Here is a 15702-nt window from a genome sequence, read left to right as displayed (position 1 = left end):
GCATTGTTTTGAGCCAGAGACTGCATGTGGGCAGCCTGGCTCCCTGCTAACTGCTTTTCTTTGCAGAGTTTAATGATCCTGGGCCATGGTTTAGTGTAAAATTTGTAAGTTAAGGTTAAGATGTACTGTAAATATGAGTGCGCCCCCGGCATGTTTGTCTTAGCGCCGGCAATTTTATTTAAGTCGTCCGTATGAGTGAGTTTGTTTAGATAGTTACGCAGCCCTCAGGTTATTTATTTTGGGGACACGAATACCATGAATGTCGCACTCAGGGATCCGTAGGTAAAATGTACTAGGGGAAAACTACACATGATGGCACACGAAAATTTGACGACTCGGGACGAGTCTGTAAAAAGGGGAGGGGGTAGTGTTGTGGTTACCAGATTCGCAAACCACCATTCAGGTCCCTTAGGTGAGGTATCTCTGTAAGTACATGTGTAGTTAGGCCCGAACCCGTTGTCTAGTGGGAATACATGTCATTTATGCGAGCTGCGACTCTTCAGGATAGCCGTTTTTCTTTTACTATCTTTATTTTGGACCAACCGCCATGATCACAACCACAACATCAACCACCGACCACAACCACCGCTTCACCACAACCGCCACGACCTTCACGTCACACCTCGCAACCGTAGCATCGCCACCGTTCTTGCCCCGCTGTGGGTACCGGTGTTGGACTCGTGCAGGGCGCACGTTGAACAGCGTGTACAAAATCACGGATTTTGTGCTTCAAAAACGGATCAAAAACGACACACGCCCACTTTTTGCCGTCCAATCGGTGAGCGAGGGGCGATTTGGCCCCGCCTCCAGAACGATCGATATATGCAAATTTGTGGATCAAAAAGCCTTCACGCCCACTTTTTCTCAGGCCAATGGGGAGCGAGGTGAAAGGTCAAAGGGAGGGGGTCAAAGGCGAAGTTACGGGGGGATAAAAGGACGGTGTTCGTCAGTCAGAACGAGAAGGAGAACGAGAACGAGAAGGAGTCGGAACGGAGGGGACGAGTGTGGAAGTCTGGAGCCCGAAGCCTGCAGTGGCTGGAGAAGCTGAAGAGAGTCGGACGAGGGGGTGCTCGCGTCGGTGCCAGGAGCTGCACGCCCGAGGGAGGCCGGCAGCGCGACCTGGCCGAGGTGGAGACGCACACCAGGGATAATAAAGATCCTCTATACCCCGAGCATCAGCAACCCCCTCCTGTTTCCCCCCGCGCTGAGATAGTGCGACCAAGGGGGCCCCGTTCCCACCCCCTACCAGACACCGTCCACGAGGCCCGCGGGTTGCGGGGCCATCGCCGCTCCGCGTCTCATCACCAGACGGGTAGGCGCGACCCGGTCTCGGCCTCAGGCCCGCCTCATTCTTGGGGATATTCTTTCCTTGGTTTTGGGTATGTGTTGTCGGCGCCGTCTGTGAAGTAGAATTGTATAAGTGTTGCCGTGTGCTCGGTAGTCGGTATTAGCTCTGCACTGTGTTTTCACTTTTATATTTGCTTTTTGTGTAAATGGAATTGTGTTTTCTTTTTTTTGTGTGCTTTTGGTGGAATTGTATTTGTGTGCTTCCCGTGTGCCGCGAATAAATGTGCTTTATTGTTGAACTGTTCTCCCGCTTCGCTTCGTCTTTTCCTCCATTGAATCCCCATCTCGCTTCACGTAAAGGGTTGGTAGTGGGCTGAATACGCCCAATAATTAATCGAACCGTCGAGGTCGACGATAACACCGCTCGGTTATTCTGATAGTACGGAACGGGTCGCTTAAGTGGCCCGTGTCCAAAGTTGACCTGCGGCGAGGTGCGATCGCCCGGTCTACCCTCCGCGTGGGTACTTAGGTAGGTCGACCCGGCGAGCAACCCTATCCCACGCGGGGGCTGATTGGCTCGATCGCGGTGAGACCGAAAGGTCCACCCGTGACTGGTTCCCGGCGTTAGTCCGAGAGGGTCACGACTGGATTGTCCGTCCGGTGGGCGACGTGCCGCGATTCGAGTTACGTGGCCGTCAGCACGCCGGCGGGCGCGGAATCCGCAACAATATATATATATATATATATATATATATATATATATATATATATATATATATATATATATATATATATATATATATTTCCATTAATCTTTTAAAAAGAAAGCAGATCGCACAAAAAAGGTGAAAAAAAAAGAGCGTTTGTAATTGTTGAAAAAAAGGATCCCTGTGGACTGTCTCCATATCGTCCTGGGGCTGATTCTCAGAAGGGGCCTAAAATGAAAGTTTACTGCACCCCCCTGCCAACATAGGTTTTACGTGTTTTTCTTGTTTATTGATCTATAAGGCGATGATTTTAAAACATTACCCCTTCTAAAGAGTGTCCATTCGAAGTTTTTGGGGGCATTTTTGATACCAGATATACCGCTTTACTGCTAAAATAGGTTTTTTGTGCTAGGGATGGGTGGGCATATTACATTGCAGTTAGGTTTGCTCAGAGTGCACATAGACACATTAAATACAAATCCAGGTGTTTGATTTTGTTTTAGGAGATATTTTCGCGAGAAATTGTGTGAAAATAATGTAAAGTTTGTGTGAAAATGATAAAAAAAAATGCGTGAAAATGGTAAAAAATTGTGTGAAAATTATCAAAATTTTGTTTAAATTATGATAAAATACGATGTTTTGTCACTAACATCATAAACTATTATAGAAATTCGCATTCTAGTATATTTCTTGATGTTGACTGTTGCAAATAGTTGCTGGTGCTTATTCAGTGTGAATTGCATTCGGTGCAGAGTATCACGGCATGTATTGAGAACTGGATAAACCCTTTCCAATCTGATGAGCAGCTGTGCCATTTGGCTTCTGGACACGTGGCAACCAAAGATGTAAAGTGAGACCTTTTGGATGCTCGTCAAAGAGGCGTAGGATCACTGAGGACATTTGCAGTAGACAGATTCGGGAAAGATGGAACCAAAGACTTCTACGCTACTCTACCACAACTGCAGCTGAAGACATTCGCATCCATGTAGAAGAAGAGACTGGGGCATGACACCGCATGCCAGTGTCCTGAAGTCAACACGAGACATGTTTGGCCGTCTCCTTCTGATTGGTCAAAGCCGTGAACTATCTATGGAGAATCTTCTGAGTTACCCACTTGGACCGCTCCCACTCTCAATCGCCACGCCAGATGGAAGTCCAGTGAAGACAGTCAAGGCTAAATTTCTCAGAGCACTAGAAGACAATGTGCAACCGCTGACAAGTATCCCCCTGGATGCTACCTGGGTGCTTGATGCAATGGCCATCATCCATTCAGCAAAAACGGCACCAGACATGACATACTCACAACTGGCCTCTTCACTCTTCAACACCATCACATCTGGTTATCCAGCTGGTGCGTGCAAAGACTGGGTAGTTGACACATACCCTGATATATCCATTAAGATCGCGGAGTGCAACCTGAGAAGCGATGCTGGTATGGAGAGCCTCGAAACCAAGATCCGCACAGGAACACAGAAGATTGACCAGCAGCTGAACAAGTCTCTGATGAGCGGATCCTTCAAATGTGCCCTGACAGAATTCCTCCTGAATGAGTGGTCCAAGCCAGAGTATGCTGCGCAGCTGGGCCAACAAGCAGTTGGCCACTGGTTCAACCTTCAGGTTGAAGGCCAATGACCAACAAACAGAAGTCCTGAAGGCAGAAGTGTCTGAACTGAGATGCACACACGAAGAGGCAGACACCAGGCTTTTGCTTCACGCAGCCCATGCAGCTGATCACGGTGCTCCTGCTGTGATCATCAAGTCTCCAGACAGTGATGTTGCAGTCATTGCCCTTTCAGTCTGCCATCGTATTAGCTCGCAGCTCATCTTTCGCACCGGCACACAACAGCGGACCCGCTACCTTGATCTCACAGCTATGGCACATACCCTGGGACGCGATATCTGCTCTGCTCTCCCAGGTTACCATGCCTTCAGTGGCTGTGACTCGACCAGTGCCTTCACTGGGCACGGAAAGCTGTCAGGACTCAAACTTATAAAGATCGAAAATGAATTTAGAGCCACTATAAACAGCATTGGGCAGTCCTTCAGTCTGTCAGTAGCAGAACTCGCCAGAGGAGAAGAGGCCATCTGCGCCCTGTATGGGAAGAAGCAGCACAGTAGAGTCAATGAACTGAGGCATGAGATGTTTGGCGCGCATACCACAGACCCATGCAGACTTCCGCCCTGTCAAATTGCAGCAGAGTTCCACCTACGTCATGCCAATTACCAGGCTGCCATTTGGAGAAGATGTCTCGAGAACTGCCCACATGTACCCACTCCACATGGTCATGGCTGGGATGTAGCCGGGAACGAGATCACCATCAAATGGTTAGATGTTTCTCCTGCCCCGACGTCTGTCATGGAATGTGTTAGCTGCCGGTGTCTGCGTTGTGCTGACCGGAGGTGCTCCTGTAGACAGAATCAACTAAGTTGCGCCAGAGCATGCAGATGCAAGCCTGACCAGTGCGGAAATTCCAAAGAAACTATCGTTGATCCACTGGAATCCGATGATGAGACAGATTACGAATAGGACATTGAACAATTCATATGAATCCAGTTTTTCTTATCAGGTAAGTAAGATTTTGCTTAGTTTATAGGTCTTTTAACCTTATTTCACACGGGGTCTGAAATGACATGGGAACATGTTAGAAACCTGAAACTTGGCCAGTTGCTACTGCAACATGCTTATTTTATAAAAATGAACTCATTTTAATTTTTGCCTCAACAATGAGCTAATTCTGACGTCAAGAATAATTAATTTTGGCGAAATTCCGTGTTTTTGGAAGGTAAGTTTTAGAGTAAGAACCTCCCCCCTCCCTTTGAAACTTGGTGACGTTTATCCTATGTCATTTCTAAAAACGTGTACCAAATTTGGGAGCAATTTGTCTAAGTCATACCTCGAACCGTCGCGAAACAGAGTTAATATGTGTTAATTAGGCAGAAAACAAATATGCGCCCCCCGTGTAAAATAGGGTTAATATGTGTATTATTCAGTAATAAACATGTTTTTCAGGGTTTCGATAAACGTCCATGCAGTTTAGTAAAGTTACAATGCCTCAGCACAATACAAAATGCTTCCTGAAGCCAACAATATTGTCCTATATGAATGCTACAATACTCAATACTGCAAAAAATGTCAGGTTTTGCCATAAAGTATCACTATATGAAATGGCTTGCAATGGGTCATTTGGACACTTTTTGAAAGGGGTAATGTTTTGAAATCAGATGTCTATAGACGATATAACATGAAAAAACCATCAAACCTATGTTGGCAGGGGGGGTGAAGCAAAACTCAAAATTTTGGAATCAGCCCCAGGACTAATAGCTTGCAAAACAGCTTTGATCCCGCTGATTCATTATTTTTGTTGCGATCTATGAAGTTCCACTTTCTGCACATTCCTTAATCTTTTCTTCACTCAATTTCATCGTCCCAAAAGCAGAAAAAGTGAAGTTTAATGCTTTGCTTAAATAAATGCATTCGGTTATAAATATCGTTCATTTGTTTAAATTTTCAGATTTCCATCCAGATTTCGATACTTATATTATTTATTGCACTAGATGCAATTCTCAAATTCCGATATAATATTTCGATTTTATATTTTAATTATTCCATGAGAGTGGATCGTGTTTCCAAGGCTATGCTTGTTTGAATAGGCCGAATCAATATGGAAGCTAAGACTCCTGCGAGGCGAATTTGGGCTGACAAGGACCAGCCTTTCATGGAGGTAAGCTGTAAATTATCTTCAAAAAGGGATGTTTAAATTTATCCACACCAAATTTTTCATTCATGCACTTCCTTGGAGTTCTCTTGGTCTACATGCAAAGTTTGGGGCCCTAAGGTTTCATGGTTTTGGAGTTATGGAAGAGACGCACTGACACACAACACACACACAAACTGACATTTATTAGTATAGATATACATACACTGTAATTGATGAAAGGAGAAAGAAAAAGTAACTTATTCTGACAATCTTGAAGGAGGTTAACTTGGTTAACGCTGGAAAAACAACCGCCCTATGCCCTCCCCAACCCCACCCCTACCGTGCATTTACGTAGTACATCAAGTGCTCTTTCCTCCACTTGCTACTGCACATAAAACCTTGTCACATTGATGTGGTAGTTCCGACATGGTGATATCATTCTGCTCCGATACATTTGGGACTGCGACGCAATCTTTTCAGGACAAGTACTGATTTTTGATTCAGCAGAGTTCTGAACTGCAACCTCAAGATGACGGTCATCCCACTCGGGGCTATTTATTTTTATCCTCGCCAGAGGAAGAGGATTTGGCATTTGGTTGTTGTGCTGTATCACGTGATTTGGTTTTCGTATATCATGACTCGCCCGCGAGGGGTGGCAGTGATGTACATTCGGACGCGCAATAAAGCGGAGTTACTGCTACGCTCTCGCCCTCCATGTTCCGCTGCACTTCGCACACCACAGTAGGCTGACGAGGATGGTTGATCGACGAGTCACGGTGCACAGACAGGTGCCCGTTTTCGTCGGAGACGACTTCGAATTGTTTTCGGAACAATTGGGGTGCAATTTCCATGCAATGATGTGGTCGACGAGAGCAAACAGAAGTCGATCTTGCTCGCCTCGCTGTCAGCGGAGCATTATCGACTACTGAGTGATTTGGTGGCGCCAGACAAGCCCAGTGGGGACGCGCTGTCATTTCAGGACATTGTGCAGAGGATGAAAGCACACATGGCGCCGAAGAAGTCATTACAGCTGGCTCGATACCAGTTTGATCGCCTCGCGAAAGGTACAGGGGAGCGCGTCGCTGATTTCGTGGCGCGGATGAAGCATTCTTCCGTGGCCTGAAAGTTCACGGCAGAGGAGCGTCCAGCTCGGCTCAGAGATCGCTTTATTTCTGGTTTGCAATATGCGAAAATGGTTTCGGCGGTTCTTCGGCTGAAGGGTGAAGCCATTACATTTACCTCGGCGGTCGACACTGCTACAACTGTCGAGCAGACTCTCGGAGATGTTCGGGCCATCACCGGCCGCAGCATGCCAGATGGCCCGGGGGCCCACGCGGTGTCGCGAGCGCCCCAGGACGCACGCACGTCCTTCGGTGCGGGTCGGGGCCTGACGTCGCCGCGTGGCCGCACGAGCGGCGAGGTGACCCTGCGGACGTGTTTGGGATGCGGAGGTCGACACCTGCGCCGTGTGTGCCTGTTTAAAAGCACCGTGTGTTTACGTTGTCACAAGGTGGGTCATCTGAAGCGTGTGTGCCGAGGGGTGTTGGCCAGCGTTAAGGTCAGGGACGGCGATGTGCGAGGCGACCCAGAGCGAAACCGGCAGCCGTTGATGGGCCTGTTTTCAATTGGCCCTGCGGCGGCGCACCCGATGACGGTGGAAGTCGAAGTGAACACGCCGATCACGTTTCAGGTTGATACGGGAGCGGTGGTGTCGATCATCGGCGAACAGACCGCATGTAGACTCAACGACCTGAAGCTTATCAGGTCCGACCTCACACTGTTCACGTACACCCGCGAGAAGATAACGCCAGTCGGGATGGCAGACGTGTCTGTACGGTACCAAGGCCAGGTCGCCGCGCTTCCGTTGTACGTCGTGCAGGGGAAGGGTCCGTCTCTCCTAGGCCGAGACTGGCTGACCCGCATCAGACTAGACTGGGCCGCCGTTCACCTTGTGCAACCGTGCCGAGCCGATGGGAGGATCAGTTGGAGAAGATTCTGCAAAGACATCAGGGCTTGTTTTGCGACGACCTTGGGAAACTCAAGGGCATGGAGGCAAAGCTCTTCCTGAAGGAGGGGGTGGTTCCTCGTTTTTGTAAACCACGGCCGGTGCCGTATGCCCTGCGGGACAAGGTCAAGGGTGAACTGGATAGGCTGGAGGCCTTTGGAGTGATCGAACGGGTGTCGTACTCAGATTGGGCCACCCCGGTCGTCACGGTGCTGAAATGGAATGGAGACGTCCGATTGTGCGGGGATTTCAAGTCCACGGTGAACCCGGGGCTCAGCATGGAGCAATATCCACTGCCGTCAATCGATGAAATATATGCACGATTGGCGGGGAGTCAATACTTCACGAAGCTTGATCTGCGTGATGCATATTTTCACCTGCCGATGGATCCCGGGAGTAGCGACCTTTTGACAATCAACACGTGTCAAGGGCTCTATCGATATACCTGACTCTATTTTGTAATTGCTTCGGCCCCGGCCTTGTGGCAGAAAGCCATGGATCAGGTTTGCATTGGCCTGCCCGCTCAAACCTACCTGGACGATGTGCTCATTGCAGGGAAAACGGCGGACGAGCATCTTGCGAACATTGCCCAAGTGTTGACGAAGCTCGAAGCGTGCGGCCTGCGCTTGAACAGAGACAAGTGCGCGTTCTTCAAGCAGCGCTTGGAATACCTTGGGCACGTCATCACGCCGGAGGGGCTGTTGAAAGGCCCTCGAAGGTGGAGGTGATTCAGCACATGCCACCGCCTTGCAACAAGACGCAGCTGCGCTCGTTCATTGGTATGGCCCAGTATTACCAGAGGTTCGTGCGCGGGCTCAGCTCACAGCTTGCGCCGTTAACGCGGTTGCTCAGGAAGGACGAGCGCTGGGCCTGGGGGGCTGCACACCAGGCGGCGTTCGACCGCGTCAAGCGGCTGCTCACAGAGGATACGGTCCTCGTGCACTACGAGCCTGCGCGTCCGCTCTTATTGGCATGCGACAGCTCTGCATATGGCATCGGGGCAGTGCTCTCCCACAGGATGGACGATGGTTCCGAGCGGCCTGTTTGTTTTGCATCCCGGACCCTGTCCGCAGCAGAGCGGGAATATGCCCAGATCGAGCGCGAGGCTCTCAGCCTCGTCTGGGGTGTGCGGAGGTTTCATTAATACCTGCTGGGGCGGCATTTCACTTTGCAGATGGATCACAAACCACTTCAATTCATCCTGAGACCCGAACGCGGGGTACCGGTGGTAGCGGCCGCGCGGATACAGCGGTCGTGTCTGTTTCTTGCTGCGTACAATTACGATATTCAGTTCCGGAGCACCGAAAAGCATGCTAACTGTGACGGGCTCTCGCGCTTGCCTTGCACGGAGGGTCCAGCTGCGTCTGAGACGGCCAACCGGGTTGATGTGTTCGCGCTGGGCCAGGTCAAAAGCGGGCCGATCACGGCCAAACAGGTCGCGGTGGAATCTGCTCATGATCCAGTGCTCGCCCGTGTCGTCCAGGCGATTTCTACCAGGAATTGGAGCGATCTACCTTTAACGCCGGCATTTCAGCCTTTCGCGTCGTGCGCATCGGAGCTGTCGTTGGTCCAACGGTGCGTTATGTGGGGAATAAGGGCGGTGATTCCACCGACGTTCAGGCAGCGGTGTTTGGAAGAGCTGCATGTCAGTCACCTTGGCGTCGTGAAGACCAAGAGTCTTGTTCGTAGCCTGTTGTGGTGGCCAGGGTTGGACAAAGACATCGAGCAGTTGGTTAAGCGTTGCACCACGTGTCAAACAGATGCTGATAACCCGCGTCGAGCTTCGGGACTATGGCCTACCCCAGTCAGGGCCTGGCAGAGGGTCCATGTCTGATTTTACAGGGCCGGTTAATGGCAAAATGTTTTTGATTGTGATCGATGCATTCTCTAAATGGCCAGAGGTTGTAGTAATGCATCATACATCAGCAAACATTACAGTAGAAAAACTGCAGACAATCTTTACTAATAAAGGGTTACCTGAGGTTCTTGTCTCTGATAACGGTCCGCAGTTCATCGCAGGTGTATTTGATGAGTCTATGCGTCAAAATGGTATTCGACATCTAAGGTCCGCACCGTATCATCCTGCAACGAATGGGCAGGCGGAGTCATTTGTTAAAATGTTGAAACGGGCTTTGCGCGGGGGGGGGGGGGGGTGTTGCACCTGTGCAGACGGTGGTCGATGTCTTTTTGCTCCAATACAGGAACGCTATTCATTCTGTCACCGGCGATTCTCCTGCCATTCGTCTCTATGGACGGGCATTGCGGTCCAGGCTGGATTTGCTGCGACCTGGAGGGTCGGTGAGTGGGGCGGTGTCGCAGCTGCGCGGTTTTGATGTGGGACAGCGGGTAATGGTGCGCGATTATTTCCACGGGTTCAAATGGGTGCCGGCTGTGGTCTCTGTGGTACTGGGGCCGGCGAATTGCATGGTGTGGACTGATGGTGGGGAGGTGTGGAAGCGGCACGTGGACCAAATGCATGCTCGCTGTTCAGCGTCACCCCCCCCCCCCTGTGCCGAGCGATGTGGGACCCCCACCTGTTATGTCGCCGTGGCCAGACGTTGTATCGCCAGGGCCAGACGTGCCGACGCACGCCAGTTGTTCACCTGATTCAGTCCTGCCCGAGGACGACGAGCAAGCTTGTCGGCCGGGGCGGTTGTTGTTGTGGATGGGGCGAGTCTGTCGAGGGTGTCACCTCGACCAAGCCGGGAGGTGTCTGAGCCTGGGCAGTCTGGCGTCGCTGCCCGTCCGAGGCGGGTCAGGAGACGGCCGCGGTACTTGGAGGATTTTGAATGTTGATTGGTTTCGTTTGGTCATGTTATAATTGTCATTTCATCATTAGAATTGTCATTTTACGAGGGGAGGAGTGTGCTGTATCACGTGATTGGGTTTTCGTATATCATGACTCGCCTGCTCGGGGTGGCAGTGATGTACATTCGGACGCGCAATAAAGTGGAGTTACTGCTACGCTCTCGCCCTCCATGTTCCGCTGAACCTCGGACACCACAGTTGTTTGTTTGTCTGTCTGTCTGTCACCACAGAGTGAGTGTATCTATTAATTACGTACTATTGAAATCCATCCATCCACTGGGACCAGACTCTGTGCAGAGCGTTGGTGCTGCCTAAGCAGCCTCCTTGGCCATTGGGCACAATCCTGGACAGGTCGCCACTCCGACACAGTGTACCAGCCTTCTGGCACTAATTTTGCCGACCTCGAAAGAATGACAGGCAGAGTTAACCCCACCAGGTATTAATTCAACAGCCGAGTGGGATCCCAAGGTCACCACCCTAACCATGAAGCCGACACCAGGCATATTATTGAAATGATAATCATAATAGTATGTGAATGTCGATTAATTACGTATAATTGGTGCGTCAGTCTGTCTACGAATGAAGTAATAGCGAACGAAGTGAGCTTAATACTTAACGTGTGCACGTGAGAGAATAGGAAACAACAACAACACAATCGCCCTGGCTATTTGGAATCCGTGTCGTTTGCTATGACCTTTTGCTTCTGGTTGTTGTTAAACGGTGTGCTGTGTATAAACACGATTGGGTTTTATTTCTATCTTGTGAGTATTACTTAACGCGTGCACATGAGAGAATAGGAAACAACAAAAACTACACAATACCCTAGCAATTGTGAATCCGTGTCGTTGGCTCTGACCATTTTGCTTCCGTTTTTGTTTTGTTTCTAGTTTTTTTTTTGTTTCCGTTTTTTGTCATGGGGAATGATGCATACCGGGAGATCATGACCGGAAGTGTTTATTTATTTATTCAATTATTTTTTTCCCAAAGTTAATTTTATACTTCCGAAAGTGATTTTGTTCATGACAGGAAGTGTTTATTTTGCATTTAACATTACCGGGAGTGATTTTGAAACTCTTTCCGGAACTTTTAATTTCTTTTATTCTTGCCTCGAAGTGATCGTTTATTTATTTATTTATTCAATTATGTTTTCCCCAAAGTTAATTTTAATAAAGATATCTCCCGCATCATCAAAAAATATTTTTTAATCGTGATTTAGATTATTTGTTCGCCGATTCCGAATCCAGGCCGAAGTAACCGGAAATTGCGTCAAAATCATCAGCTGTGCGGCGCTTAGACGTACCACGGTATAATTGGCAAGTATACAGCTGTGAACAAGTTTTATGTGAAGTCAGAAACGAATGTAAGAAGAATTCTACGTTCGCTTCTCGGCTTTGCCTCTTCCATATTACACACACATATATATATATATATATATATATATATATATACATATATATATATATATATATATATATATATATATATATATATATATATATATATATATATACATATATATATATATATATATATATATATATACATATATATATATATATATATATATATATATATATATACATATATATATATATATATATATATATATATATATACATATATATATATATATATATATATATATATATATACATATATATATATATATATATATATATATATATATACATATATATATATATATATATATATATATATATATACATATATATATATATATATATATATATATATATATATATATACATATATATATATATATATATATATATATATATATACATATATATATATATATATATATATATATATATATATATATATACATATATATATATATATATATATATATATATATACATATATATATATATATATATATATATATATATATACATATATATATATATATATATATATATATATATACATATATATATATATATATATATATATATATATATATATATATATATATATATATATATATATATATATATATATATATATATATATATATATATATGAAATAAAATACAGTACAATTTGAAGGTATTAATTATTTAACACCACCGCGTGGTTGAAACCACCGACCTCCCAAACGCATCGCAGACGCAACCGTTACCCCATCGAGTGCAGTTTAATAGTTTATGGCTGGGTTGAAATTCGAATTGAAGCGAGACAAGCTGAAAGCCGAGTGTCCTGCCTTCACAAATCAATTAAATTTATAATAAAGCCAACAAAGGAAAGAAGAACATCTCGGCCATTGTCCATCCTGCTTCCGTATATATTTTTGAAAGACCAATGGGGGATTGATGAAGAGGAAGAAGAGATATATTGGCTTTCTGAAGAAGAAGAAGAAGAAGAAGAAGAAGAAGAACATGACGCCTTGGTCTCGTGATCGATCGTAGCCAATGTGGAGCGTGCGTTGCGTACGGTGTGTGCGCGCACGGATATGGCGGAAAATCTGAACTGCGAAAGCGACAAAGGAGTCGGAGGTGGTGAGAGAAAACAAAACAAGACGAGAGAAGTAAAATGTGTCGAAACGGTTTGATTAAATCGAAAGAGAAAAGAACGTCGGACTTGATAACGGCTTGTTGAAGCGATGACTTTTGCTTTTGCATGAAATGCCGATTTGCAGGCACGTTTTTCTTGTGAGACCGACGTGCGTGTGTCCTGTGTCTTCTTGTGCGTGCGTCCTGTGTCAGTCACGGCCTGGTAACCGTGTCGTGGGAACAGTCGTTCCCTCGATTCGAACATCGGTGCGTTTCTCCCATATTCTCAATCGATAACTCTGATGCTCAAGATTTTCTTTCGCTCCCCCTCGCCCCCGATTGAATTGACTCGAACTTCGACGGACACACATCCGTTCCGCAGGTACGAAGATTAAATCGATGAACAAAAAAAAAAGGAAAGAAACTTTGAATGGACATGTACGTGTCATGTTGAAGCCATCAATGTCTGGGTTGCAGCAAGTCCTTTCGCACCACCAGTCTCCTGACCGTTGGACGTGTTTTGACACCTCCTCCCCAAAAGAGTAGGACATTGTGTGCCGGTGTCCCGGACAAGTCGCACGTATTTACATTCTCACCCTCGGTCTAACAGTCGCTCCTACAGGATTAATGTGACGTCGTTGTTTTGGGACATAGATATACGCTGTTGGAAGGTTTGGGCATCACCGCAAGGCACGGGGTGTGGACGTTTCGACCGTCGAGTGGTCTTCATCGAACCTGGACTTTGTGGGCATCTTGTGACCCACGTTAATCGTATCCTCCCTCTCTCAATGGCGTGGCGTGAGGGCATCACGTGTGTGTGTGTGTGTGTGTGTGTGTGTGTGTGTGTGTGTGTGTGTGTGTGTGTGTGTGTGTGTGTGTGTGTGTGTGTGTGTGTGTGTGTGTGTGTGTGTGTGTGTGTGTGTGTGTGTGTGTGTGTGTGTGTGCGTGTGTTTGACTGATTGATCACCACACATCACGTCACCACAGTCATCTGATGCTTACTTACTCTTTGGCAGAATACTCACTCCAAGCACACGATGCTTAGAACAGTCCTGGAAAACCACTTGGTGGTTGAAATGTTTGGCCTGAACCTCGAGTCGGTGGTGCCTTCAGTTTTGAATATTGAATGTGCAATCTTTTGATGCTATTTAGTTGTGCTTATTTTGTTCATCAAAACTGCTTCTTCACTACTCAATAGCTCTCAATCCCTTCCCTGCCAAAGCCGAGTGCCCTTCTCTTTAAGAGCTGATTTTTTTTTTCTTTGGTTCCTTGAGGACACTAAGCGGTTTTCTTATTCAATTTTGTCAGATGATACAGTCCAATTACTATTGATTTTAGTACTTTGATAACTTGTCCATATTGCTTGTAGAAAATGAAGTTAATAAGTTTGGTGACCCTTGCAATAAGGAGGCTTATTCGTATGCCAATGGTATATGTTTGGCACAGTGTAAAAATATGATGCATTGTCTTTTAAGGAATGTGTTTTAAGAGGTGATGCCAACCTGGAAGGTGGGCCGTTGAGATGAGCAGAGCTTTACGAGTGATTGAGCAACAGAAGGTGGTTGTTTCCGCAGGGTTGTGTGTTCCCTGCCTGGTGTCTCACGATCATCTGATTCAGCTGTGCCGTCAACAGGGCCTAACTTGCCTCGTGTTAGGCATCACTAGGTACAACAGGCAGGAATTCGAGGTGGAATACCTGTGTGACTTCTACCGGCTTAGGGTAAGAATTTCCTACAAATTGAGAACATTAAACTTACGGGTTACTTTAATTCAGCCATTCAGCAGTATGTTGATAAAAATAATATATATATATATATATATATATATATATATATATATTTATACAGTATATCATTTGTAACTTACTTCAACCAAATATTCAACAATTTGCATACTTCTGTCAGAAATAAGGTAGTTGACAAACATACTTTTCTCAGTTAAAATATATAAATATCTTGCCGGTGTATTGCATTGCTATATCACGGCAGTCTCAAATGTTGGCACATCTCACAAACTAAGGTACTGCAACTGATCGACGTCCAACCTGGAATATGCCGAGTGTGATCCAACCTTGATGGGGGTTTTTTGTCGAAATAAAACAAAACGACAACTGTAATGCACATCTATGGCACTGTACAATTTTAAAAGTGATGATTATTCTTGTTTGTTCATTAATTAATGTGCAGAACTTGTGCTGTATTCCATCATTGCTGGAAATGTGGCTGTACCGCTGATGCGATGACCCTGTAGGATAGAGCAAGAATTTTGGCATTTTGGCTGCTTAGCTTTGCCGAGAGTGTTAGCGATAACTTGCCGCCTCTTTGCGAAATGACCCTTGTGATCTTTAACGCCCAACAACAAACATTGCTGGGAGATGGGTCCTCCAGCTTAACACCCTTCTGATGAATGATGCACACTTTCATGCATCACTCTGCATATATAACACACGGTGACTTTATAGTTTGTTCTATATTTGAATCCAGGCAAAGTAGATCAATAACGAGTGCACATGCATCGTTTGCAGGAGCCACTCGGCCTCGTTTAGCGCAGGAGCCACTCGGCCTCGTTTAGCGCAGGAGCCACTCGGCCTCGTTTAGCGCAGGAGCCACTCGACCTCGTTTAGCGCAGGAGCCACTCGGCCTCGTTTAGCGCAGGAGCCACTCGGCCTCGTTTAGCGCAGG

At 46.4% G+C, this 15702-nt stretch overlaps 1 protein-coding gene across 11 annotated transcripts in view; it reads left to right on the top strand.

Moving 5' to 3' along the window:
- Nucleotides 1-15702, top strand: part of LOC147019669 (histone-lysine N-methyltransferase SUV39H1-like) — a 136050-nt gene that overhangs the window by 73269 nt on the left and 47079 nt on the right. For 6 of the 11 annotated variants that reach the window (XM_085894277.1, XM_085894276.1, XM_085894274.1 and 3 more), the window contains one exon: nt 14596-14741. The exons of 1 other annotated variant lie outside the window; for it this stretch is intronic. In XM_085894277.1, coding sequence (XP_085750403.1) covers nt 14596-14741 — 146 coding nt within the window. Of the gene's footprint in view, nt 1-12664; nt 13028-13413; nt 13564-13675; nt 13820-14595; nt 14742-15702 lie in introns of those variants that run through there. 4 more of the 11 variants (XM_085894280.1, XM_085894284.1, XM_085894283.1 and 1 more) reach the window with 4 other exon arrangements.

Source organism: Eptatretus burgeri, chromosome 9 (assembly GCF_056783735.1).
Source record: "Eptatretus burgeri isolate ZD-2024b chromosome 9, Ebu_testis_v1, whole genome shotgun sequence".
Taxonomy (NCBI): domain Eukaryota; kingdom Metazoa; phylum Chordata; class Myxini; order Myxiniformes; family Myxinidae; genus Eptatretus; species Eptatretus burgeri.
The sequence above is the reverse complement of the archived record's forward strand: the minus strand, read 5'-3'. Positions and strand labels throughout refer to the sequence as shown.